General features: G+C 43.5%; 1 protein-coding gene across 1 annotated transcript in view; it reads left to right on the top strand.

Annotated features, from left to right (window-relative positions):
- Positions 1-6: 6 nt before the first annotated feature.
- Positions 7-24,697, top strand: part of CHSY1 (chondroitin sulfate synthase 1) — a 61,394-nt gene continuing 36,703 nt past the window's right edge. The window contains exons 1-2 of the mRNA XM_019637833.1: positions 7-189; positions 13,809-14,304. Of these exons, the coding sequence (XP_019493378.1) occupies positions 143-189; positions 13,809-14,304 (543 nt within the window). The 5' untranslated portion in view covers positions 7-142. The remainder of the gene's footprint in view (positions 190-13,808; positions 14,305-24,697) is intronic.

Here is a 24,697-nt window from a genome sequence, read left to right as displayed (position 1 = left end):
CGAGGGCTGCCGGCCCGGCCAGGCGGCGGCGGCTTCCCAGGCCGGCGGGGCGCGCGGCGATGCGCGCGGGGCGCAGCTCTGGCCGCAGGGCCCGGCCCCGGAGGGCGGCCCGCGCGACAGGAACTTTCTCTTCGTGGGAGTGATGACCGCCCAGAAGTACCTGCAGACCCGCGCTGTGGCCGTCTACAGGTGAGCCCCAGGTTCCCGGGCACCTCCTCCTGCATCCAGCATCCCGGCGGGCGGCCCTGCAGATACTCCCGTGGCTCATGCCGTTGCCTGGTTCCCAGAACCTAGGCTTCCCGGGTGCCCCTCGGGCGATGCCAGGCGCGGTCAGAGGCAGGATGGTGAGCGCAGCGCTCAAGAGCTTTGGGGTCTGATGGACTAGGGTGGCCCCTCTGGGCGGGGTCCTCACCCTGACTGTGCAAAGCACTTCACCTTTTTTCCTTTGTTAAGCCGGCCTGGCTGTATCTCTGTCCTAAGGTTGTTAGCAAAAACGGTTAGCACAATCCCCGTGATAGTGGCGGCCGTGGTGGTTATTATTTGATTCCCTGAAATCTGCACCTTTGCCCTTGCACAACTAGGGCCGATGTAAATTAACCTGGTTAGTCCCCTGTCTTGGCATACGTGTAGATTTCATCGTTGGCGGCACTCCTGTGAATGAAAGGGGGTGCCACTGCACACTGACCACACCAGTCTGCTGAGTAAATGGAAAGTGAACCTTGGGGAAAAGCAGTTCCTGGCCCATGATAGATTTGGTGTTAACTAGCCCAGTTTAGTGATGTTATCCAGTGTCTGGGCCCTGGTTGGCCACATGAGTCATAAAAGTGGCTGGAATCAAGTTCAGGATTAGCAAAGGGATTAGCCAAAGTAGTCTTTAGAAGAGAGATGACTTGGGAATGGCAGATTTATATTGGAGAGAATTTGAGGCAGAAGAGGGGGATAGATTCCATCAAGGGGTGTAACGGAAACCTTACACGTGTGAAGTACAGAAATGCTTACTGTATGGGTAAGATGTGAGATTCATCCAGCCCAAGAACAAACCAGTGCCGGTAGGTTCTCTGGGAACACACTTTTCGAGCCGTCAGTGCTGAGCAAGGCAGGCTGGTTGCTGCTGCTGGTTCTTAATTTAGAACCAGTGTCTTTATAACTTTAGCTTTTAAATCCAGCCCTGATCTGAATTTTCAGGCATTAGATGTTGTGAGGGGAAACGCCTGTGTGGATCACCAGTCCTCCCAGGGAGGAGGCCGAGGATTGACAAAGAAGATGAAAGAGCAGGAGAGAATGTCTGCCCTGTCAGTGCCATGATGCCCACTCCTGGGTGTTTCCGTTAGGACCTTGTCTAAATGCAGAGCTCAGGTTCTGCTCAGAAGGGTCCCAAGTGACTGAAAAGCTTAGAATGCAGCTCGTGTAAATGTAGAGGAAGGTCTCCATTTGGGAACCTGCAAGGTTTTCTCCCAGATCTACTATGAATGACCTGAAGTTTTATGCAAATTGTGCTTTTTGACAAAAGAAATATTCACATGGGAAATTGAGGGTGAGCTATATAAATTGGTAATGGCATGGCTTTAAGAGTAAATCCACATGACTGCAATTTGATGACAAGCCCTGTGAAATCACAACTTTGGGGACAATTACCAAAGTAATTTTTCAAATTGTAGATGCTGTGACTCCTTGCCCCCCAGACAGATACATTTTCACGGATACAAAATCAATATACACAAACCAGTAGGGGTCCTGTTATACCAGCAGTACTCAGACAATGTAGTGCAGACTGGACCTACTCCTTTACACTTGGAGATGACCTTGTCCTAGAGCTCTTTGACCCTTGTCCTTGACCTCTTTTGGCCTTTTTCAAACCTCCTACCTCATCTTTTTTGGATGTATGATTTTATCTCATTTGTTTTCTTTCAGGCAGTTTGGGGAAAGTAGAAACACTGTGTGCCCTCTGGCCCCGGTTCTTCCCTCCTTGTGACAAGTCTGCCTTTCTGATAAAGGCAAACCCTTTCCAGGAAAGATTGTATCCTATCCAGTCCTGCTGTCAGCGTTCTGGATATCTTTTATCTCTCCGATCTTAAGTTACAGTTACTTGGAGCCTGAGGGTGGACCTATGCTGCCTGTTAAGGCCCTCAGCTTCTCAGCTATCAACCCTGTGTTTTAGACTGGCTGCAGGCGATGGCACAAGCCGATTTTAGCCTTGAGGAATTTTAGAGGCAGGCCTGAATGGGGAGGGAGGTTCTAGGGTGGAACTTATGATTATGGCTTTGCTGTGCAGCCCAGGCCCAAAGTCCACACTCAGCTCTGAAATTGGACGTGCCCTGCCCAGTTCAGTATACAAGTCCGTTTAATCTCGCATGAGGTAGAACCTGGTCTGGCACTGGCTGTGCTGCGTTTTGCATGTCCCCTAAAAGACAGATTCATTCTTTACCTTAGGAAAAAAACACCAATGCTTTTTGCTTTTGTTTTTTTAAATAAAATTATTATTTTACTTGTAAGTTGAAGGAGATGCCAACGTTTTAGTTAGATGGTATACTTTTATGTCAGGGTATTGAAAATTTCAGGATGTAGGTCTAAGAACTAGTAACTGTCTGAGGTCCAGAAAGGAGCTTACACATGAAAAAGCCTTTGAAAAAGTCAAGACGATATGCCTGTCTGCCCTAAAGTTAGTGCATTTAATGATGGGACGGCCCCATCACTACGGACTTTTCACTTTCCAGACCTGCCATATGTCCGAAGGGAGAAGACGGGCCACCAAGAGATCTTAGCAGCGCAGTGACAGTCGGCAGGCAAGAAACAGATTTTGAAAAGCAGGCAAAACAAAAGTCAAGTGTAGCCGATCAGGCACTGGCCAGGGCTGACTAAGTGCCATGGCCCCGAGCAGACAACACGTTCACAGGAATGACCCTGAGTCATCAAAATGTCCAGATACCCGTCCTTAGGCTTTGTGCCTTTCCTCAACAAATACTACATGGGTGGCCCCTCCGAATCCAGACTCTGAGTGTTGGGGACACAGTAAATTTGCCTGTTATCCTGGAGCTGCTGTTCTAGTGGGAGGGACACACTAAAAAGAGGGTTTCAGTTAGTGATGGGTATGGAGGAAATAGAACAGGGTAAGGGCAGGTTGCGGTGGCTTCTCTATTAGGTGGTTGGGGACGTGGTCGGGGAGGCCTCAGAGAAAGTGGTGTTTGGGCTGAGATGTGATAAAGAAATGAGGAACCCGTTGTTGTGAATATCGGTTGTGTGAATATCGCTGATGACCACGCAAGGCAGAGGGAAGAGCTGACAAGTTCAGAGGCAGGAACCAGCTTGGAAAGGAACCGGAAAAGAAACAGGACTATTGGCCTGATGGCATCGGGTCTCCTGGGATCTTATTCTAAGTGAATTAGAAAGCCTTGGGAGGGTGTAGGCTGGAAAGGGAGGAGATTGCATTAAGTTCTGAAAAGGTAATTCTGCCTCCTGTGGAGAATGGATTGTAAGGAAGCAGGGACATGCTAGGAGACGGTCCAGGTGGAGGTGAGGGTGGCTGGGGCTAGTTGGTAGCAGTGGGGATGGAGGTAGGTGGGTGTTTCCTTGGGTATATGCTGGAGCCAAAGTACAGGATGTGCTGATGGAATGCTGGTGAGGGATGAGCAACTAACCAGCGATGACGGCCGGGACGTTGTCTTGGGAGACAGGGTGGGTGGTTGTGTCATTCATTGAGATGGAGAAGACTAAAGGAGGAATAGATTCGTGGGAAGGAGGTGAGTCAACAGAGATCTGGTTTTTATACAGGAAGCATTTTAAGAAAGCGTTTAGACACAGGTGGGTGTATCCGTCTTCAGTAATGAATTTAAAAAGGAATTGAGAAAAGATGTACATCTGAAGTTATGATTGTGACTTCTGAAGCTATCTTAAATGAAGATTCCTTGAAGGTTCTGGGTAGCTGGGGTGCTACAAATAAACATATAAAAGAATTTGTTTCGATTCACCTGCAGAGTATTTGTATTTTAGGTAATCTCACTTTAAAACGGTACCTTGATTCCTCCAAAGTGATTTACTAGGCTGGTTAGGGACCTGGGTTCCTAGGTGCAATTCATATTTTTTATTTTTTCTTAGTGATGTTGTTTGATAGAAGTTAAATCTTCATGTAATTCAACCTTTTTCTTTCTAATTTTAGAGGCTTTTTGTTTGTTTTTCTCCTAAGCTCAGAAAATTATTGCCTTGGAGAGATTTTTAAAAGGTAATTTTATTTCTAGTTCTAGAAGGGGTAAAATCATGTCAACCTCATTTCCCCGCAACTAGTGCATTGCCTCGGCACCATCTGTTGACTAAGTTCCCGTTTTTCTGCGAGTTAGAAATGCCATCTTCTTCACACTCAGAAATCCTGGGTATGTTTCTGGACTTCCTATTTTGTTCCATTGATCTTTCTGTCTGTTCTCATGCCAGTACCACCCACTGGAATTATTGGATGTTGGATAATATTTTAATATCCGGTAGACAAGTGCCCTTTTGTTATTCCTGTTTCAAACATTCCTTGGCTACACTACACCTGTTCTTGCTGGGAGAGTTTTGATGCTATTTGGATTTTTTTCCCCCCAAAATAATGGTTTGATAAAACGCATACAGACTTAGCTTTTCAGTCCATTTTTATGCCCAGAACATTGAGCAAATCCAACACCTCCTATTTGTCTTGATTCTTACCTGCCCTGGGCGGAACATGGGGAACTGTTTTGTTCGTTCTTTACTTTCTCATAAGAAAGAGGCGGATGGTTTCCCTTCTTTGCCCCGGGAGCGATGAAGGGCACCATTAAAGATTAGCATCAGTCTGTAGGGAATTGTGGGAAGAAAGTTTGAGAAACACTAGCTTTAGATACTGGAATCTTATTGCAAGATGTTGTTATACCGGTTAATGGCCTCTTCCTAATGCTTTAGATGAAAGCAGGCTGTTCCTTTACCAAGCCTACTGAGCAAATCACAGAGTACCTATCCTTATTTCTGGGACCTGGTAAACCATATTTACCTTGAAACAGGTTAGAGCAATAACGTGCTTTCTCAGATGGAATTCAGTGTGACAGAAATGTGCCGACAGACTTCTGTAGTCCCAATAATCAACCCGTACGTGAACGTTCGGAACCCAACCCTTTTCATGTCATGAAGTACCTGTGTAAGAAGACTCGTGAAAAATGGGGTCCTGAAGGTGAGTTTCGATTTCTGTGTCACGGTTCCAGGTCTCGGTGCCCTCAGTGAGACTTGCCCAGGGGTAGCCGTGGTTGGCAGTAGGCCATGACTCGATGGTGTTTTCATCCCATTGGCACTTTCCCTTTTCTCCGTCTGTTAATTAAGCTGCTGTTTATTAAAAGTAGATGAATAGCCCTAACCCTGCAGAGTTCATTGTCCAGGGAAGGAAATGAACGATAGTATTGGATGATAGGGGCTCACGCTCTCATTGTGCCTGGACTAATGACTGTGGGGGTGCAAAGAGGATCAGAAAGGTCTTAACCACACTCCTGCCTCTTTCTCCCTTGCTTTGTCTGGAAGGATAAGTAGTTTTTGTGGCCGAGACCACAACAGGTTCCCGGAAACATGGAATAGCAGGAAGTAATAAAGGAATGATGAGAGAGGACCATTCATTGGGGCTGGGATCTGAGAGCTAGCAATTCCTCTAGAAGTTTTTCCAAAGGAATTTAAAAATGTCCTCAAAGATGTATGTATGATGGGGGAGGTGACCGGTTAGCTCAGTTGGTTAGAGCACGGTGCTGATAACACCAAGGTTGCCGGTTCGATCCCCGTATGGGCCACTGTGAGCTGCGCCCCTCCTGAAAGTCAACTATGCCATTGTAGCATGAAAGCAATGTGTAACCAATGATCATGGCTGTTCCCTAATAAAATCTAAAAAAATAAATATGTATGAAGCAGAAATTTTGAGTATCTTTGGTGCCCTGTGTTAGTGCTGGGGACCATAATCTATTTCACTGGCTTATCCATGCCATGATTACTTCTGTAACCATAAAAAATGATGTGTCTGGAATACGGAAATGAAGAGAGGTTCACAATATTTAAGCAAGAGTAAGGTTATAAAGTTGGGTGCCCAGCATACAAATAAATTTATGTGTTTGTGTAGTATAGAAAAGAAAAAAGTGTGAAAGAGTGGGCACACCATGGTGCTAAGTGATTTTTCTTATTTTCCTTGGCACTTTTCTCTGTTTTTGAGTTGTTCTGCAATGAGCAATTATTTTGTAACAAAGCTACAGTTAAAAAAAAAATGCGATTCCAGGTGTTGGGGGAAGAAATGTGAGTGCAGTTGGGAGTGTGTTAAATTGTGGGTAGGTGCAGGACTGCTGGGCACACATGGCATGTTGGTCCTTGGCTCCCTGGGCCTTGAGTCAGGGATCATTTTCTTAGCGACAGTCCTGTCTGGAAACGTAGGGGTCAGCATGTTTATTGGATTACTGTAACTATATTTTCTTCAGTTACTGTAACGTCACACTTGTAGGTGATCCTTGGGAGAATCAGGTGACATGATGTTTAATGTGAGGGCCCCAGTGTCCATATATTAGTGTAAGTACTCAGTGCTTCCATGTCTTCTTGGCTTCTGGTTCTAGATGGAATCCAGGGAACAAGAAACTTAGCTATGATTTCAAAATAGTGAAGCCGTCCATCTCCTCCCTTTAATTCGGTGTCATTTCCAAAGTGTTTATAGCTATGATGGTATTTTTCTGTAGGTGAGTCCATTTGTTTGTGGGTGAATAAAAACAAGCTGTCATCTACTCCAATTTAATATCAACCCTGGGCTTGCAAACCTAAAACCTGAGGATTACTGAAAATGTAAATATTAATGCTTTTACATGAGTTTTTAAAAGTGGAACCTAGATGCAAAGACTGGTTTTGTGTTAAACTTCCTTCTGCATGTTTCCAACCTAATGCCAGAAAATGATTGAGCAGGATTTCGAGTAGCAAAGAGAACAAATCACAGAATGAGGGTCTCGGAAGTGAACGTTTGAAGTCTTCCAGCCCATACTCTGCAGAGTGCCCTTGACAAGCAGGTAGATCTCAGCCAGGCAGACACAGTGGGTGGAAGTGGCCGCTCTCCTCACTTGTGCTGACCGTTTTCTCCGCCTTATCAGTGGGGGAGGGAGTGCGGAAGAATATGGGTGATAACCCAGGAAGCAACGTGCAGCATGAAATGGCCAAGACCTGGCCAGTGGAGGCTTCAGAGTCAGACCGTTTGTGTTCTGGCTTCAGCATTTATTGGCTCTATGGTGCAGGGCAAACTATTTCCTTGGCCCTGAGCCTGTCTCCTCATCTGTGAAGTGTGGGTAATGATACCTCACAAACCTCGTCGAGCTGTCGTAAGATTGAGTGTCTTATGTCCTGGGCACAGTGCCCCACACTCGATAACTGCTCAGTAAGGGGGTAGTTGGCTGTTAAGCGGGCTAAGTGCCAGGCAGGTGCCTCAGTAAGGAAGACAGACTGGCAGAGGGCTCTGCCAAGATAGGTTCAGGGTGGTGGTCTCGTTTGCATTAAACAACACTGACTTTTTAATTATTTGCTTAGAATTAGATTTGAAAATGAATTTTGTCTGTGTGTGATTAAGAATCTGTTGCATATTTACGCTTTTGAGCAGCAAAACACAAACTGTGTAAGGTAGCTAGCTCTCCAGCACTTGAACTTTGGGAAGGTGTCGGGAGATGAGAATGTGCCTTCTATCATAGCACCGCGGATTTGCAGTTTTGCCTTTCAGAGAGGCTGCCTTTGTGGGTGCTGTCGTGGAGGACTCGCCCCGTGTGCTGTGAACCTGGGCTCCAAGGGCAGGTGGCTCTGAGCTCTCGATACCTTGGAACTGCCTCCTGGGCTGGTGCCCGGGCCATTGTTGAGGTGGGAAGCTGTAATCTACCCACCAGCAGCTTTATGGAGGAAAGAAAGGCTCTCAGGGCTTGCTTTCACCTTCAGTCTATCTATCAGGATTAACGGTAAAAGGTATAATTTGATTTCTCTTTTAAAAAAAACGTTCCCACCATTTGTGATCTCTCTTCTATTTCCCTACCTGCTTCTAAAAGGAATTTGAGATTGCCCACGTCGTAAGGTCACACACAGTGAGACAGTTAAAGATTTTAAAAGAGGAAACCACATATCCGGAAACTGCATACGCGGAAGGGGGAACCTGCAGCTAACACCCTGGCAGCAGAGCTCCCACACCGAGTGAGACAGGACGGCGGTGAGGTCTGAATCATGCTAGTAGCTGCCTGCTGGGGCGTGTTCCTTCAGCCCCAGTAAGGCCTTGAGTGACCCTTTGGTAGCCCTGGAAGACTGACCCCTGAGTTTCCCCAAGGCCTGATCAGGGTCAAGTCCATGGGCGCTCTGACTGGCGCCATAGAACGGTCGTGCGTGTGCTTTTCGGGAGGACATGCCAAGATTGCTGCCCCGTCACACTGTGCTTCCGTAGGAACTCTCAGCACATCTGCCAGGCTTCTGCCATCAACCCGGGGGAGAACTCTCCCTCGGGCCTCAGTGTCTAGAAGAGCTATTTCACTTAACCCCAAACATTGGGACACGCTCTTGTGACTTCTCTTGGGGTCCCTCTGGAAGGCTTGTGGCTGAATTTGACCCCCCTTTAGCACAGGTGGGGGTCACGTGATGGCGGATAGGTCTCCCCACCTGATCCTCTGGGTCGAGTGGGCATGTGCTCAGAGTGCCCTGGCTGGTTCAGTGTTTGCCGTGGGCGTAGAGCTGATTGTGCAGCCCCACCATGAGTTTGACACCTTGCTCCCACTTTCCTACTCTTTGCTGCTTTGGCCTCATTTTCTTGCTTATTTTTTTCATCCTTTGTACGTTTTGGTTAAGTTGTCTTAAATCCTTTCTGTAGTAGGGGAGAATATAAATAGAGCATGCAGTGAATTCCTATTATCTATCAGCTCTCCAGGGGAAAACTATTCTTCCTCCTTCCTGACTCCAGATTCTGAGGTGTTTGATCACATGAGTCCTTTAAACTGCTGTAACAGTCAGACGACACGTGTCAGAGTGATTTTGGGGAACTCACAGAAAACCTCCACTTTTTATCTATAAAAATTAGTATAACTTAAAGTTTAGAAAATGTGAAAGTACTCAATCTTAACTCCATTTTTCTTTTAGTATTTGTCCATTGGGTAGAGTAAAAAAAAATACTTTTATCACACAAGTAAACTTTTCTGTTGTCTAATCTTTTTATTTCTTTAGGATGCTTTTTAGCTTTAAACTTTTCCCCCAGATTAAAAAAAATATTTTTTTCTAACTCTACGTACGCCTATCTGTTGCAGAAAATGTGGACAGCACAAAGAAGAAAATTAAATCCCTTCTGCTGCTCCATCCAAAAATAACCCCAGGAAACACTTTGGGGTAGAGTTGCACTTTATTTTGTATGTGTAATTCCCTTAATAACCCACATCTCGAGTCTGCACTGCTGCCTGGTTTTTAAATTTATCTATATACAAAAGGTGCCAAAAAAATGTATACACATTTTAAGAAAGGAAAAAACTGTATGAAAATTGTAATAATATATACCGATAATAAAAGATGAATACAAGTCATGTGTATTTTTTTGGCGCCCCCGGTATTATGAACGTGTATCCAGGACAACAGTCATGCTATAGATGTAATTTTGTACGGACGTGTATTTGATATAGTTTTTCTTAAAATGACCCTACGTAGGAATCTCACTGCTGTGGGATGGTAGCTCAGCAAAGGCATGCCTTAGTGACGCTAATATCGTCCAGCTGTGTTGCTCCACTGTGATTCCACTTGGTATAAGGATCGCATTTAGAAGCCTGGCAGAATGGAAGGTTGCTTGGCACTCTCACATTTCAGTTGTCTTATCTGGGCTTTATAGCAAGCGTTGGTTATCAGGCCACTGGAAACCGAGCTTCCTGGCAAGGGCCTCTGCAAGTGTTCGTGGTTTCAGCTGAGAGCTCCTTGCTCCCAGGAACAAGCGTGTCGGTGGCAAAGTTGACATTTGCTTATAAAAATTAAGGAACTGACCTGTTTTTATCGCAGAAGGAGAGCCAGCTTGTTTCTTCAGCAGCATTTCCTTTGTTTCTTTGAAATTATGAATGCACTTCCACTCTTCCCCCAGGGCAGTGAATCACAATTTATGTTCAGAGCTCTTTAACTTGGTGGAGCTGTTTAAAGTAAAGGTTCCCTGCGTGAAAAGACCATCATTTTTCTTAAGATTGGAGGATTTACAGAAACTTCATATTGAGAGATTTCCCTCAAACCACCAGTCATTTAAGAACAGAAAAGGGCAACTTGAGGTTTTGCCCTGGGTTCCCTAAAAAGGAAAAGATAAACGGGTGGATTTACCATAAAACTGCAGAGAGGCTTTTAAGGATGCTGTGAGGTTAGATTGTCTGCCTTTAAAATTAATTGTTTCTCTTCTTGGACAAATGACATCATTTCAAGTCATAGTTTAGGCATTAATTCGCATCAGTGATGGCTGTAATGGGAATGCTGCTTCTAGAGCCGTATTCTGTCTGGTGGGGCAGGTGGAGACTAACAGGAATTTTGATCCTCAGTCTAATATGAAGGATTCTGGCGCTTTAAGTGAAAACACTCAAGTTGAAAGTCTTGTTAGGCTTTAACCCTAACACTGTCTGAGATTGATCGTAAAACAATTCTAATATATAGCTTGAGTGCTAGGTTTTTAGCCAGAAATGGGAGTAGAGGCATTTTCCATATTATTTTCCCTCCCTTGTGTAATCGAAACTGACTAGTCCACGTTTTAGCCCACACTTTCCTGTCTCCCTCCTTTTCTCTTTCACTCCCTTATTTATTTGCAAACTTCTTTCTTCCCTAGTAAGCCACACTTATATAACGCTTCCTGCCTGCCAGGCCGATGTCCAAACCCTTTGGGTATATCATCCGTTTAACCGTCACAACCCTGTGAGGCAGGGACTATTATTGCCCCCCGTTTACAGATAAGGAAAGTGAGGCACAGAGTAACTTGCCCAAAGTGAAGGCTGGATTCTCACCCCAACAGCCTGATTCTAGAGCCTGTGCTCTTGACCGTTACACTATCTATGCCTTGTCTCCTCTGTAGGTTGTTCCTTTGAAGACAGGAGATGTCCTTCCTACCCCATGCCCCAAATAACGGTGTGGTGCTTTAGTATTTTAATGGCTTCTCGGGTTGGCTACTTTAGTATTACTTTGAACTTGGTCTGTTTTATTAATCACATTTTAGTTCAGAAGCAGTTGGGTAGAAGCTAAAGTCAAGTTGATTTTATTCCTTATCCTTTTAAAATCGATTGTAAAATAACAGACTATTGAGCTTGAAACTAGTATATTTCAGAAGTGCCATGAATGGTGGTATATTTCAACTCCAGCATGCCTGTGCATTTTGCCTCTTACTTGTTTTCTGGCTGTGGTTCAAGCTGATTTCTTTCTGAATGTAGGAATGGTAGGAAATGTTAGTGTGGCTTATGCAAAATGAGAGAAGCTCATCTGGAAATTTCTCAAAGATACGAGAGACGATTTCTGCCTTTTTGAGCATACACACACACACACACACACACACACGCGCGCGCGCGCACATGACATCTTTAAGTCACATCACACGAGTGGGCAGTATTTTTTTACCTCTATTGCATGCCAAGCACTGAAATTATTTGTTTTCAAAGAATGTTGTGACTGCCAAACAAAAATCATTTCTCCATGAGGGGAGGAACCAGGGGCTCCTTGACATGAATGGGGGTCTTCTCGGTACAAGTTTTCGTCATCACTGACTTCTCCAGGCTGCAAATTGCCTCCCCTCCACTTGTTACCGTGCCAGAGACCGTTCAGGTTATCATACAGTCTAGGGACGTGGCGCTTCATTTGCAGTTTTAAATGGACTTTTCTCTGTGGGAGGGCTTGGGTTCTCTTTAAATTCATTGCCCCACCCCTGCTATATTTACTTTATATCCTTTTTTTTTAGGGGCATATTCTTTGTGAAAATGAAGTACAGTTCCTGGTACAGCATCTGTAGTCCCGTTGGGCTCCACATATGCTGAACTCCTTGTTAAAGAGTTCTGAAAGTGGCATAAGGTCCATTTAAAATCTACAGGCATTAAGGGAGAAACATTGCAACTGCTGTATTACTTCCATCCTAAGATGCACATTTCCTTTTTCACATTTTAGCCTCTCTGATGTCAGGGTGCATTTTACAATTGCTGGCATCATGTGATTATGATTAGTGTTTTGTTTTCTTTATTATTGGTACCTAAAACAGTGGTGCATCGTACAGTTGAAATCCTAGATTTGATGGGAAACGATATATGTATGTTTAATCTTTGGACTTTTTGAGAAGTATGTTTGACTGAAAGTTCAGACCCATCAAATTTTTCCTTTGCTTGAATGAGATAAGTTTGAAGTCATTTTATATTCTTTATATTTATTTGGGTTAGGAGGAGAATTAAAAGTCAGTAATTATTTAAGTGCTTCATTGTAGATTGTTTTAAAAGTTAATGAAAGTAACGCCATGCATTAGAAATTTACGTTTGCAAGATGAAAAAACTTCCAGAGAATGGATGGTGGTAATATTTAGTTGCAGAACAGTATGAATGTCCTTAATGCCACACCGATCATTATATTTAAAAATGGGTAAAATGGTAAATTTCAGGCTATATATATTTTATCGCAATTAAATTCCACCCCTTTTCCCCAAAGTAATATCATGCCCATAGCAATTTCACTCAGTACAGAGACACACAGAATAAAAGTGAGGGTCCTCTTTACCCACCCCTAAACCCTCCCCATTTCTCTCCTGTTTTCAGAGATTTCTCTCCTAAGACTTTCCCTTAGAGATATGTGTGTTTGATCCTTCAAGTCACTTTTCACGCTAATAAACACAGTTGTAACAGTTGAATAAAAATCTATTGGGGAGGACATCATCTGGGAACTTGGGCATTTTGATCTTATTAAGGCTAAATTTACTATTCGACTTGCCCTCTGTGATAGGTTTTTCCTAGAAGTCGTCTGTATGAATGCATTTTTGTCGCATGGCTACTTCAGCTCTAAATACATAGTATAAAAAACGTCTAAGGAAAACGGCCTTGTGTCCTTTGGACTGAGCACCAGTTTCCCCTCTCAGTGGGATGAGCAGTCCCCTAGAAACTCTTGTGGGCTCAAGTAGCAGCTCACTGAGGTCCCCTTCTGCCCCTCCTCTACCCCTGGGGGTTCAGAATCTGCAGCCCTTCATCTCCCATGTGCCCCGTCCTGTCATTGGCTCCTGTGGCTTTTGGAGCAGAAAAGCCCCCCGTGTGCCTCGGTCCTCCCCGCCCAGCTTGCCCCCACACTGCGTTCTGGGTTTGTGTCCTGTTTGCGTCCTTTGGTTATGTTCTGTAGGACTGGGAGCCTTGTTTTCAGGGGCTTGTTCACAGCCACACGTACGTCGTGTGACTCTCTTGATGAGTGTGTGAGCTCCATGAGTTGGGTTTTGTTTTGCTCACCACTGCATCCCGGTCTTAGCACATCCTCGGTGCTCGATGGGCAGTCAGAGAAAATGTGTTGAGTGAGCAGTTCTATTTTTTATTGTTTTATAGAGCGGAGTCAGAAAATTAACTGGAATATTTAGTCCTTGCTGGCCTGGCAATTGTTTTCAGCTGCAGCTGAAACTGTTATCCTGGAAATAGTTTAACATTTCATCATTATTTTTTGTTGGGATTCTTTTGAAAATGAATGTGGGCTGTGGGGAAGCGAGCAGATCAAGTAGCTTCTTATCATCCCTTTAAACACACAATGAATCATTCAGCATAAGCAGATACGTGACTTTCTGGGAATGGAAAGCTTGGCGTGAACTGCTCTCACTGCTATCATTTCAATTCCAGAACCTGGTCCAAGACAATTCCTGGGAAAGTCGAATTCTTCTCGAGCGAGGGCTCCGACACCTCCATCCCCATCCCCATCGTGCCCCTGCGGGGCGTGGACGACTCGTACCCGCCCCAGAAGAAGTCTTTCATGATGCTCAAGTACGTGCACGACCACTATTTGGACAAGTACGAGTGGTTTATGAGAGCGGACGATGACGTTTACATCAAAGGGGACCGCCTGGAAAACTTCCTGAGGAGTCTGAACAGCAGCGAGCCCCTGTTTCTCGGGCAGACGGGCCTGGGCACCACGGAGGAGATGGGCAAACTGGCCCTGGAGCCGGGCGAGAACTTCTGCATGGGGGGCCCGGGCGTGATCATGAGCCGGGAGGTGCTCCGCAGGATGGCGCCGCACATCGGGAAGTGCCTGCGGGAGATGTACACCACCCACGAGGACGTGGAGGTGGGGCGCTGCGTGCGCAGGTTCGCGGGCGTGCAGTGCGTCTGGTCCTACGAGGTAAGGCGGGAACCCGGTCTGTTAGCCTGGTCGGTAGGTCTGAGCCAGTCAGAGGCGACTGGCGGTGTGTCCGCCTTAAGGCTTAACGCGGGGGTTGCCATTGCACAATTTACCTTCGTGTTTTAATTTCAGTTGCCTCTTGTTACGTAGAACATGCCCTTCTACGCTTTTGATTCCTTAGTTAATAAATAAGGGCATTTGGGGCCCGAAGAAAAGATAAACGGTTTGCTGCAGCTCACAATGATGGGTTCACGACGATCCAGAAAATTTGTCCAGTCACTTCTGCTGATGCCGCTCATGTGTTGGGGTATTTTCCCTGTTCTCCCAAAGGCCTGACTTTCCTCATCTGGTCACGCTGACCCGCACAGCCTAGAAACTTCCATGTTTTGAATTCATAAAATGAGTAATGATGTAAAAAAAAAAAAAGCCGATAGCATTGGGCTTTGCATTTGTTTTAAACCTTGACTTTTTCGACAGTTGTTGTAATCTGTAATCCTCTCAGAATAGGTGGTAGGTGATTTCTGAGTTCTCTTGCCATAAAGATGCGATTTTTTTGAAGGAAGTCTACTTGTAGATAATTTCTCTTTAATAGTTCTAGAGAATAGGAGTCAGCTTTTGACTTTTCTGTTTTTATTGGCAGATGTGCACCTCTCGCCTGTGTTTGCAGGATCTGATATTATTAGTCAGAGTGGAAAAAATTATTTAGGTTGTGCTGTGTTGAGATCTATGGCACTACTGATGGTTGTGAGGAGCAGAGGGAATTGCTAGGCCTTTTGTCCAAGAAAAAGAAACAGATTTTCTGATGCAGATTGTTAGCTTTTCTTCTGAGTTAATTTTCTGAAGCACTTGGGTAAAGGAATAGTATTCTTGCCTGTACTTGCCTGCACCCCAGACTGGCTTTTAAATGTCTCCTGATCCCTTGAAGTGTTTCTTTCACTTGAACTTTTAGGGACGTGGACATTTTCAAGTGTACAGGAAGTAGTCCTCATGTACTTTCTAATTATAAAAGATACATTTTAAATCCCAAGTGTGATATGAACAAACCCTCTAATCTCTGTGTGCCAGCCCCCTCACCCTCCCCGCACAGGCTGTTGCTCACTGAATCTAGGAGGAACCTCTGTTTTCATGGATTTTTGCAGCAAGGAAAGCTGTTTGGGTATTTCATGGCAGTTTTAAGCCCAGCACAACTGGCAGTGTTTCTGCATTTTCCCCATCCTTAATGAAGTAGTTATGACCTTAACATGTTTCATTATGGTTAAACTAGGTAATGCCTTGTGTATTTTGGAATGCTTTCTGTTACCCCTGATCGCTGGGAATCTAGCCTTCCTGCTGGAATTGTAGAGGCTAGGCCTGTATTTGAGAGAGAATTTCAAAAGCTACGTGTCTTAGTGCTGTCATGCTGTAGTATCTTACATCCTGCTGGGTAGCCACCAGGAGAGCCAGTGTCCTGAGGTTAGTTCCTTGAAGGTGTCATCCTGGGGCTGCAGGGGCTGGGAGACAGTGTTCAGACTGTTCTCCCCCTATTAGATGTAATCGCCCAAGTTTTCAGTTACCCTGTCTGGACCCTTGGTGTGTCTGGTAAATGACCTCATTACCTTAAGGGATCTGGTGGGACACAAGTTGGAACCTTGGGTGGTGCTCTGTCCCTGTTTGGGATGTCCGGGGGAGCGGGGCCAGTCAGCCCATGACACCTCTGCTTTTCATTGCTTTAAATGCCTGGGGACAGCGGAGACTTTCCTAGATCCTGCGGCTTACCCTGTCACCACAGGGCTTGTACCAGCTGACCCTCTCTCCATTGTTGGAGACCATCTTCTCCCAGAATGTGGTTTTTCTCTTCACTTTAAATATGGTATTTTTATCATACAAATTGTGAATTTAAGTGTAGGCTAACTTATCATTCTTTCCCTGGATGGTTTGTGCTTTTTGTGTCTTGTTTAAGAAATGCTTCCCTTCTTTGGGTGACAGGAATTTTCTCCTATATATTTTTCTGTGAATTTAAAGTTTTGCCTTTCATGTGTAGTTCCTCATCATTATAATTTTTTAAGAAATCTGTTTATTGGGAAATTTACATTTTACTAGACCTTTGATTTCTTTTGTCTCTTTCTTTGGATGGCTCTAAATGCATCTAACCCAAGTCATTATTAGGATTTATTATTATGTTCGCCACTCAAGTGAGATAAATCCCTCATGTGGGTGAGGAACTTTTATTAAACTTCCTTAAATCTAGTTTCTCCATTAAGGCTCACATTATGAGAAGTTACTGAGGTGGAGTTTTATGTTAAAGGTAATTACGTTAAGCTTTGGGTCTTGGAAGGTACTTATTTAGTCCTCTTATAAACCTAGCCAGAAGGTGTATTTTTTTTTTATTTTTGCAAATTGCAATAATACCTTAGGATTACAGTTTCACATAATTAAAATGGCTTGTGCAACTGTCATCATCAAAACCCAGATTCATTTCTGAGCTTGTTTTGATTACTTTGGTGGTTATTTGCTAATACGCAACTTTAAAAAACTTTATTTGGAAATCACAGAAAAGTTACAAAAGAAAAAACAAGTACAAAGAACATCCATACACCCTATACCCAGAGTAACCTGTTAATATCTCACTCCGTTTGCGTTATTATTTGCTTGTGTTCTCCAGTATCTCCCCTCCCCCCATTTTCAGAGACGTAGGCCAACCCCCCACCATTTGAGAGTAGCTTAACATTGTGGCCCTTTACTTTAAATAACGTCAATGGATTTTGACTAAGAACAGGGAAATTCTCTTCCATAACCACAGCTTAAGTAAATTTAACATGGGTACTTTAACCTACTGTTTATATTCTAATTTTATCTGTTGACTCAGTCAAGTCCCATGTAACAATTTTTCCTTCTCCATGACAGGATCCAGCCTAGGGTCTGGTACAGCAGTTGGTTGTCATGTCTCCTTAGCCTCCTTGAGCCTGGAACATTGGCACATACTCTTTCTTTGTCTTTTATGACCTTGGCATTTTCGATAAGTGGCTTTAAAGACTCCATTTTCATAATGAAAAACCGTGATTTCAATGTAGTAAGCCAGAAGGCAGTTTTCAGTAGCGCTTCTCAAGGCTTGTTTGAACCCTCCCACTGTGAAGACCCAGCAGCCAGTGGCGAATGGGCCTTGAGCTTGTTCATATGCTGGAAACGCTCGGGAAGAGCTGGCAGGCCTGCTTCCCCGTGTCACCCAGGGTCAGCGTTACTAACGCAAGTTATACCAGAGTTTTTTTTTTTTTTTTTGAGAAACATTATTGAAAATTTTAAAACAATAATTTATTTTATTTGGGTGAATACATGAAATATACTACCCTTTTAGTACGAGGGAACAAAAAGAAAATTGACCTAAGTAACCGACTGTATTTTTAACTTTTTATGGAAGCATATTAGAGCTGTGGGAAAGTGCACAAACCATTAATACATGTAGAACACAGTGGGTTTTCACAAATGGAACCCAGCTGGGTCATCAGCGTCCAGACCTGGCTTTTATTACATTCCCTCAATGTTTGATGAGTAATGAAGGTGTTTGGGGTAGAAAATAATCATTGCTAATGAATGTTGGAGCTAGGTATAGATGGATTGGGCAACTTGCAAACATGTATTGTCTTTTTAATAGCTAATGCTGTCACATGATTCAAAATTCAAAAGTACCAAGGGTTTCCTGGAACACGTCTTCCCACCTCTAGCGCCGGCCCTTGGGTTCCTCTTGTGAGTCAGCATATCCTTACAGATCTGCCAGGCACACTTATAAGCCATAAGTTTGCATATCTTTCCCCTTTTACATGAATGGTAGCGTCTTCTACACACTCTCTGCATCTTGCTGGTTTTCACTTACATGTCTGGGGAGATTTTCCATTCGGCACATAAAGAGCGTCATCCTTTTTTTATGGACATTCAGGCTTTTCCCAGTTCTTTTCAGGAGTGTTTCTCATCTGTCATTTACCCCGACGTTTCCCAGCCTTTTTCACATCAGGGCACACACACTGAGGCGAGTGCCCCCAAAGGGTTCCTGCTCCCCCAACCCCTAACCACTACACCCCCTGCTCCAAAACCTGAAGGAATCAGTATCTTGGCACACCCACGAGTAGAACATGTTTGAATATACTGGTTGTGACGCTGAGTTAACCAGTAAGTGTTCGTTAAGGGATCATTAGTGGGCCCAGCACTGCCCTCTGAACCGGCAGGAAATTGCAAAAGAAGAATGAAATGTGAACAGCCTTTTTTTCCCTCGGGGACTTGGGTCGACTTTGAGGAGACAAGAATACATGTTCATGAAATAGATGAAAAAAAAATTTAAGTGTAAAACCCTATGATACTGATTTTAAAGACAGACGTGTGCTGCTTAACGCTGGGGATACGTCCTGCAGGTGACTTTTGTCTTTGCGTGAGCCTCACAGAGTGTGCTTACACAAACTGCAATGATACAGCCTACTGCGCACTAGGCTGTATGGTACACCCCTGGTGTATATGCGGCCGTCATTGGCCAGACGCTGTTATGCGGTTTATAAAACAGGGAAGGGCAATATCAGTGATGTTCTTTTTATGGGAAGGCATACCATCAAGGAAAATGGAAGTTTAAGGCAAAATGTGTAAAAAGAGAAAGTTGTCCTTTTTAGTCTCACTGACTTATTGAGCAGTGTTGAACATCCTTGCATCAGAAGCCTGGGGTTTTTTCTTTAATTATGGAAGACATAATTTCTTAACTGCTGGTTGTCTGGAGCTGTCATGTAGAGTAGTGGTGCCTTGCTCACACCGTTAGGCTGCCCATGAACTTCCCTGGCCAGGCATTGATACTCCAGATGCTGAGCACTGATGCTGCCCATTTCTTCAAAGCAGGGCCCCTGTCGTCGTATACTGAGCCTTATCTTTTGTTTTGCAAGTTTGGTGGTTCAGTTTCCAAGCTTCCAACGGATTAGAGGGGCAGATAGCACCCCCAGAAGGGGTTACTATATAACGACTTCTAGCAGCGAGCAGGAAGGACATGAAGGGGAAGTAGAAAATGAGAAAAAGTGAGACCATGTACCGTACAGCAGTCTAAGACCAACCATTGTGTTATTGGTTTCTAATTTCATGCCATATGGTTGGAGCCCAAACTTGGTGTTGTTTTAGTTCTTTTCAATTTATTGAGACTTTGTTATGGCTTAACGTATGTTGTACCTTGGAGAATGTTCTGTGTGCACTTGAGGAGAAGGTGTGTTCTGCTGTTGTTGGGTAGGGTGTTCTATAGCTAGCTAGCTATCTGTTAGGTCTAGTTGGTTTATATGCTGGTCAAGTGTTCTCTTTCCTCATTGCTGTCTGTCTAGTTGTTCTATCCATTATTGAAAGTTGGGATATTGAAGTCTCCAGTATTACTGTTGAATTGTCTATTCTTCCCTTCAATTATAGTAGCTTTTGCTTTGTGTGTTTTGGGGCTCTGTTGTTAGGTGCATATGTGTTTATAACTGTAACATCTTCCTGTTTGGATGAACCCTTTCATCATTAGTTTCTTTTTCTTTAATCAGTTTTGTTGTTGTTGTTTTTTTTTGGGGGGGGTCTTACAGTCTTTTTTGTCTGACACTAGTATAACCACTCCAGCTTTCTTTTGGTTATCATTTGCATGGTGTATTTTTTCCATTGTTTTGCTTTCAGCCTATCTGTGTCTTTGAATCTAAAGTGTGTTTTTTGGAGATAGCATACACAGGCACTCATTTCATTGCTCTGTACAGATAATTTTGTTTTTTACAAATGGAAGGTAAGACCCTCCACCAGCAAAAAGATTATGACTCACTGAAGGCTCAGGTGATGGTTAGTATTTTTTTAGCAATAAAGGTTTTTTGTTTTTTTTTTAAGCTGAGCCATCCTGCCACCTGTTGGCAGCTCAGCAGCAACTCAGCTCGGGCCAGACTTGAACCGCTGTTGCTCAGAGCTCAGACTCTTGAGTGAGCTCTTAACCAACTGAGCCACTTGGCTGGCCCAGCAATAAAGTATTTTTAATTGAGGTGTATACATTGTTATTTTTAGACATAATGCTTTTGCACACTTAATAGACTACAGTATAGTGTAAACATAACTTTTATAGGCACTGGGAAACCAAAAAATTTGTGTTATTCACATTTTTGTGTTATTAGCTTTATTGCAGTGGTCTGAAACTGAACTCGCGATATCTGTAGTTGTATCATTTTTTGAATCTATTCCAGTTCTGCCTTTTAATTGGAATGTTTAATCCATTTACATTTAATATCATTACTGATGGTAGAATTTATGTCTGTCATTTTGCTTTGTTTTCTATGTTATGTCTTTTTTGTTCCCCAGTGCTGCCTTCTTATGTGTTAAAAAGATATTTTGTATACATTTTCCTCTTTTGTCATTCATTTCTTTTACTTTAGTTTTTTTGAGTTATTTTCTTAGAAGTTGTCCTGAGTGTTACAATTAACATCTTAATTGATAACCACATAGTTCAGGTTGTATTAAGTTGTTACAACTTAATAACAGTAGTATAGAAAATCCTTGCTTTTATATAGCTCAGTTCTTACTCCACTCCTTTATGCTGTTACTGTCATACAAATTATATCTTTATACATTGTATGCCTGTCAACACAGATTTATAATTATTGCTTTATGCAGTTGTCTTTTGTATCAGATTAGAGGAAAAAAGTCACAGACAAAAAAATATATGTATACTGTCTTTCATATTTACCTGTGTAGTTACCCTTATTGGGCTCTTTGTTCATGCATATTTGAGTTATTGTCTAGTCTCCTTTCATTTCAGCCTGAAAGACTCCCTTTAATATTTCTCATAAGGCAGGTTTGCTAGTGAAACATTCTCAGTTTTGTTTCTCTGAGAATGTCCTAATTTCTCTTTCACTTTTGGAGGATGTTTTTGTTGCTATCTATATCAACAATCTTGATTGACAGCCTTTTTCTTTCAGCACTTTGAATGGAGGCTTGCTGGTATCCATGGTTTCTGATGAGAAATCAGTTGTTAATCTTATTGAGGATCTCTTGTATGTGATGAGTTGCTTCTCATGCTTGCTGCTTTCAAGATTCTGTCTGGCTTTCAACAGTTTGATTGTGATGTGTCTAGGTGTGGCTCTCTGAGTATTGTACTAGAAGTTCGTTGAACTTCTTTGGTGTGTGGGTTGTTTTTCATCAAATTGGAAGTTTTCAGCTGTTATTTCTTCAGATATTCTTTCTCTCCTTTTCCTTGCTGTTCTCCTTCTGGGACTGCCATGATGCTCAGGCTCTGTTTATTTTTCTTTGTTCTTTTTTCTTTCTACTCTTGAGTCTGTCTTTGGGTTTGCTAATTCTTCTACCCATTCAAATCTATTGTGAATTTTTCATTCCATTTGTACTTTTCAACTCCAGAATTTCTATTTGGCTTTTTTTTTTAAAAAAATAGTTATATCTGTTTATTGCCTGCTCTTTTCCCCTGTGTATGGGTGGGCTATACTTTCTTTCCTCTTTGCATGTCTCATAATTTCTTGTGGAAACTGGACATTTTAAATAATATAGCAAGTCTGGACATCGGGTTCTGTTCCTTCCCTAGGGTTTCATGTCATTGCTGTTGTTTATTTAATGACTATTTTAGTACTAATTCTGTTACGTCTGGATTCTTTTTTGTGTGTGGTCACTAAAACCTCTGCTTGGTTTGCTTAGTGGTCAGCTAATGATTGGATGGAGATATCCTTAGATACCTGGAACTGAGAAGTCTCCTACGCTTTGCCGAGGGGTTCTGTGTACCTGTCGGCACTTGCCTTCAATGCTCATCACACGGTTTTCAGCTTTTCCTTCGCCTCACCTTCTGCTTGACTCAGGGTCAACCACGTGAGAGCTTGGGGTCTTCTCAGGTCTTCCCTGGGCGCATGCACAGCTCCACATGTGTGCATGGCCTTAGATTCCCAGGAATGTATTCAAACGTCTCAAAGCCCCTTATGGACACCTCACACCCCAGCTTTTCTTTTTTGGCTTTTCGGTTAGCTTATGTTTTGCCCAAACTGTTGGCCAGCACCAGGCGACAATTGCCTGCGATTGTTTTTAACAAATACCTCCTCTTTAACCCCACTCCCCCAGCCTGTGTGCAGTGAAGGGGCTCTGAACTAGGTCAAGTGAAGACATTGCAATTGGGATCTTCTAGGGAACCACCAGACAGTGAAGTTGCCAGTTCCCTGGGTGTGGGGCTTTGAAGGCGGTCCAGCCCCATTCTGCCCCCTCCAGTGGCTGCCAGGCTGCTGGTTTGCACCGTGATTATGGACTGTTGGTTTTCAAGGTTCCCACATTGCTGGGGAACAAGGAATAGAAACCAGGCGAGTTAAAATGCTACAAAGCTCGCTGTTGTTACCAAAATTTCACTATTTTTCTTGCATAAATGCTTCCTGGATTACTGCACACCTTTGGCCAATATCCAGAGGCCTGAAAAGGTTGCCTCAGACAAGTTTTGCCTGTGTTCTCTTTGCTTTTACGGAGGAGAGAAGTTTTGGAGGTCTTTACTTCACCATTTGCGTTGATGTCACCTCAAACCATCCATTCTGGGGCCTTAGCTTCCATAGCTTAAATTTCCTTTTTTCAATTAGATAAATCACTCTGGGTATCCTGTTATCCTTTGCTTAATTAAGAAATCAGGGAGTTGTACCCTAAAAATTAGAAAGACTTCCAACCAGTTCCTATATGCACATACATTTGTTTTTTTTTTTTCAAATAAAATTTGAAAATGTGCTGTGATCTGGGCACTGTCCTCGTTGGGGACATAACAATGCAGAGAGCACAGGCCCTGTTCTCCTATGTTCTGGGGGGGCTGCACCGGGTGCAGAGAGACGACAGTAAAGAGTAGTGTGTGCGACGTGTTTAGATGTAGCAAGGGGACGATGTGGCTGGAGTGTGAGAACAAGGGGAGGGAGGTGAAGGGTGAGGCCAAGTGGCATGAGTATTGAAGGACGCAAAGGAGTGGTGACATTCATTAGGGCCCAGTTGGCCTGGGCTCGAATCACAGTTCATCGCCTCATTCTTCACCAGCTGTGTGACCATGGGCAGCAAGGAACCTGATTTCCCTGGATCTTAATGTTCTTCAAAAAGGGGATCAGAAATCGCCGATTTGCAGGACTGTTTCAAGGACTCACTGACATGACGCGTGTTGCCATAGCTGGCGCTTGGCACAGAGCCAGTGCTTGTGAGCTGCTGGGGCTGTTGGCGGAGACCCCCAGGGATCTGAAGATGAAGCCGTTCAGAACTCATCCCCAGGACTTTGCAGATCCAGACCTGAATAAATCAGTCCTGGAATATGATTTGTGGCGGCATCGTGGTCTTGGAATCCCTGGTTTTTTGCTTTTACCATTTAGAGAAGACTCTTCTGACAAAACAAATCAGAGTTTACCAAAAAGGGAGAAGTTAGTTGCTTTAAACTTGTAATTATTTTCCTGGCAAAACAAAACCTTCTGTAGACACATAAACATCTCCAAAATGGCCTGACCATCTGGTATGTCAAGGTCTTGAGGTTGGGAGGGCGGATGGGTGGGTTTAAAGGCAAATTGATGTGTCTTCATAATGTTCAGCTTTGGTAGGAGTATATTAGAGATATTCTAAGCTTTATATATTGATCATCTTTCTTACAGGAAGGTCATATCAATCAACAGGCATATTTAACTTATGTTCAGTTGATAGAAAAGGGCTTATAGCCATATTATCAGGAGGTGGTTCAATACATCATTTTCTTTATTATAAGGTACAGCTGATGAGCATTTCCTGTATAGTTGAAAAGATTGAGGTCATAGATGTCATCACCCCAATCCTGTTATAAGCGGACAGTCTACCTTTTCAATTGCCTGTCAGTATTCAAAGGCTGTTAAAGCCATTTTCAGGTAATAAGGGTAAAATGAGCTCTAAGAACTTATCAGTATGTGAAAATGGGCTGATCTATATGAAAAAGGCCTCACTACCCAATGATAGTACACCAGCAATTAACCAGGGCACATAGGACAGCGTGGAGGGGCCGTGGGACAGATAGGGCAGGTGGAGTGAGTCGGGGACACAGTGCGTCCTGGTTCTGTACGATTCCGAATGGTCAGGATGGGATTCTTCCACATTACAAGAGGTCTAGAGATGGCAACATTAAAGCTTTTTAAAGGTTTTAATTCCAGTATTTAGTCATCTATGTTGAACTGCTAAGCCTATGTGACATCTAAAAAGTAATGACTAATGAAGGCAGGAATGAGCTTTCTGGGAGCACTGTGGTCTGGATTAGGAATAAACAGTTGGAGGTAAGGCTGTGTAAACCAGGGTTTCTCAAACTTGGGTGACACAGGGACCTTTTTCAGTGGGAAAGTCGAATGTGTGTATTTGTGTGTATCAGCGTTGCCCAGAGCTCTTATATCAGAGGGAGACCATGCACAAGAGAACCACTTGAGATGTT

Source organism: Hipposideros armiger, unplaced genomic scaffold (assembly GCF_001890085.2).
Source record: "Hipposideros armiger isolate ML-2016 unplaced genomic scaffold, ASM189008v1 scaffold_35, whole genome shotgun sequence".
Taxonomy (NCBI): domain Eukaryota; kingdom Metazoa; phylum Chordata; class Mammalia; order Chiroptera; family Hipposideridae; genus Hipposideros; species Hipposideros armiger.
Note: the sequence above shows the minus strand (reverse complement) of the source record. Positions and strands in the feature narration are given on the sequence as shown.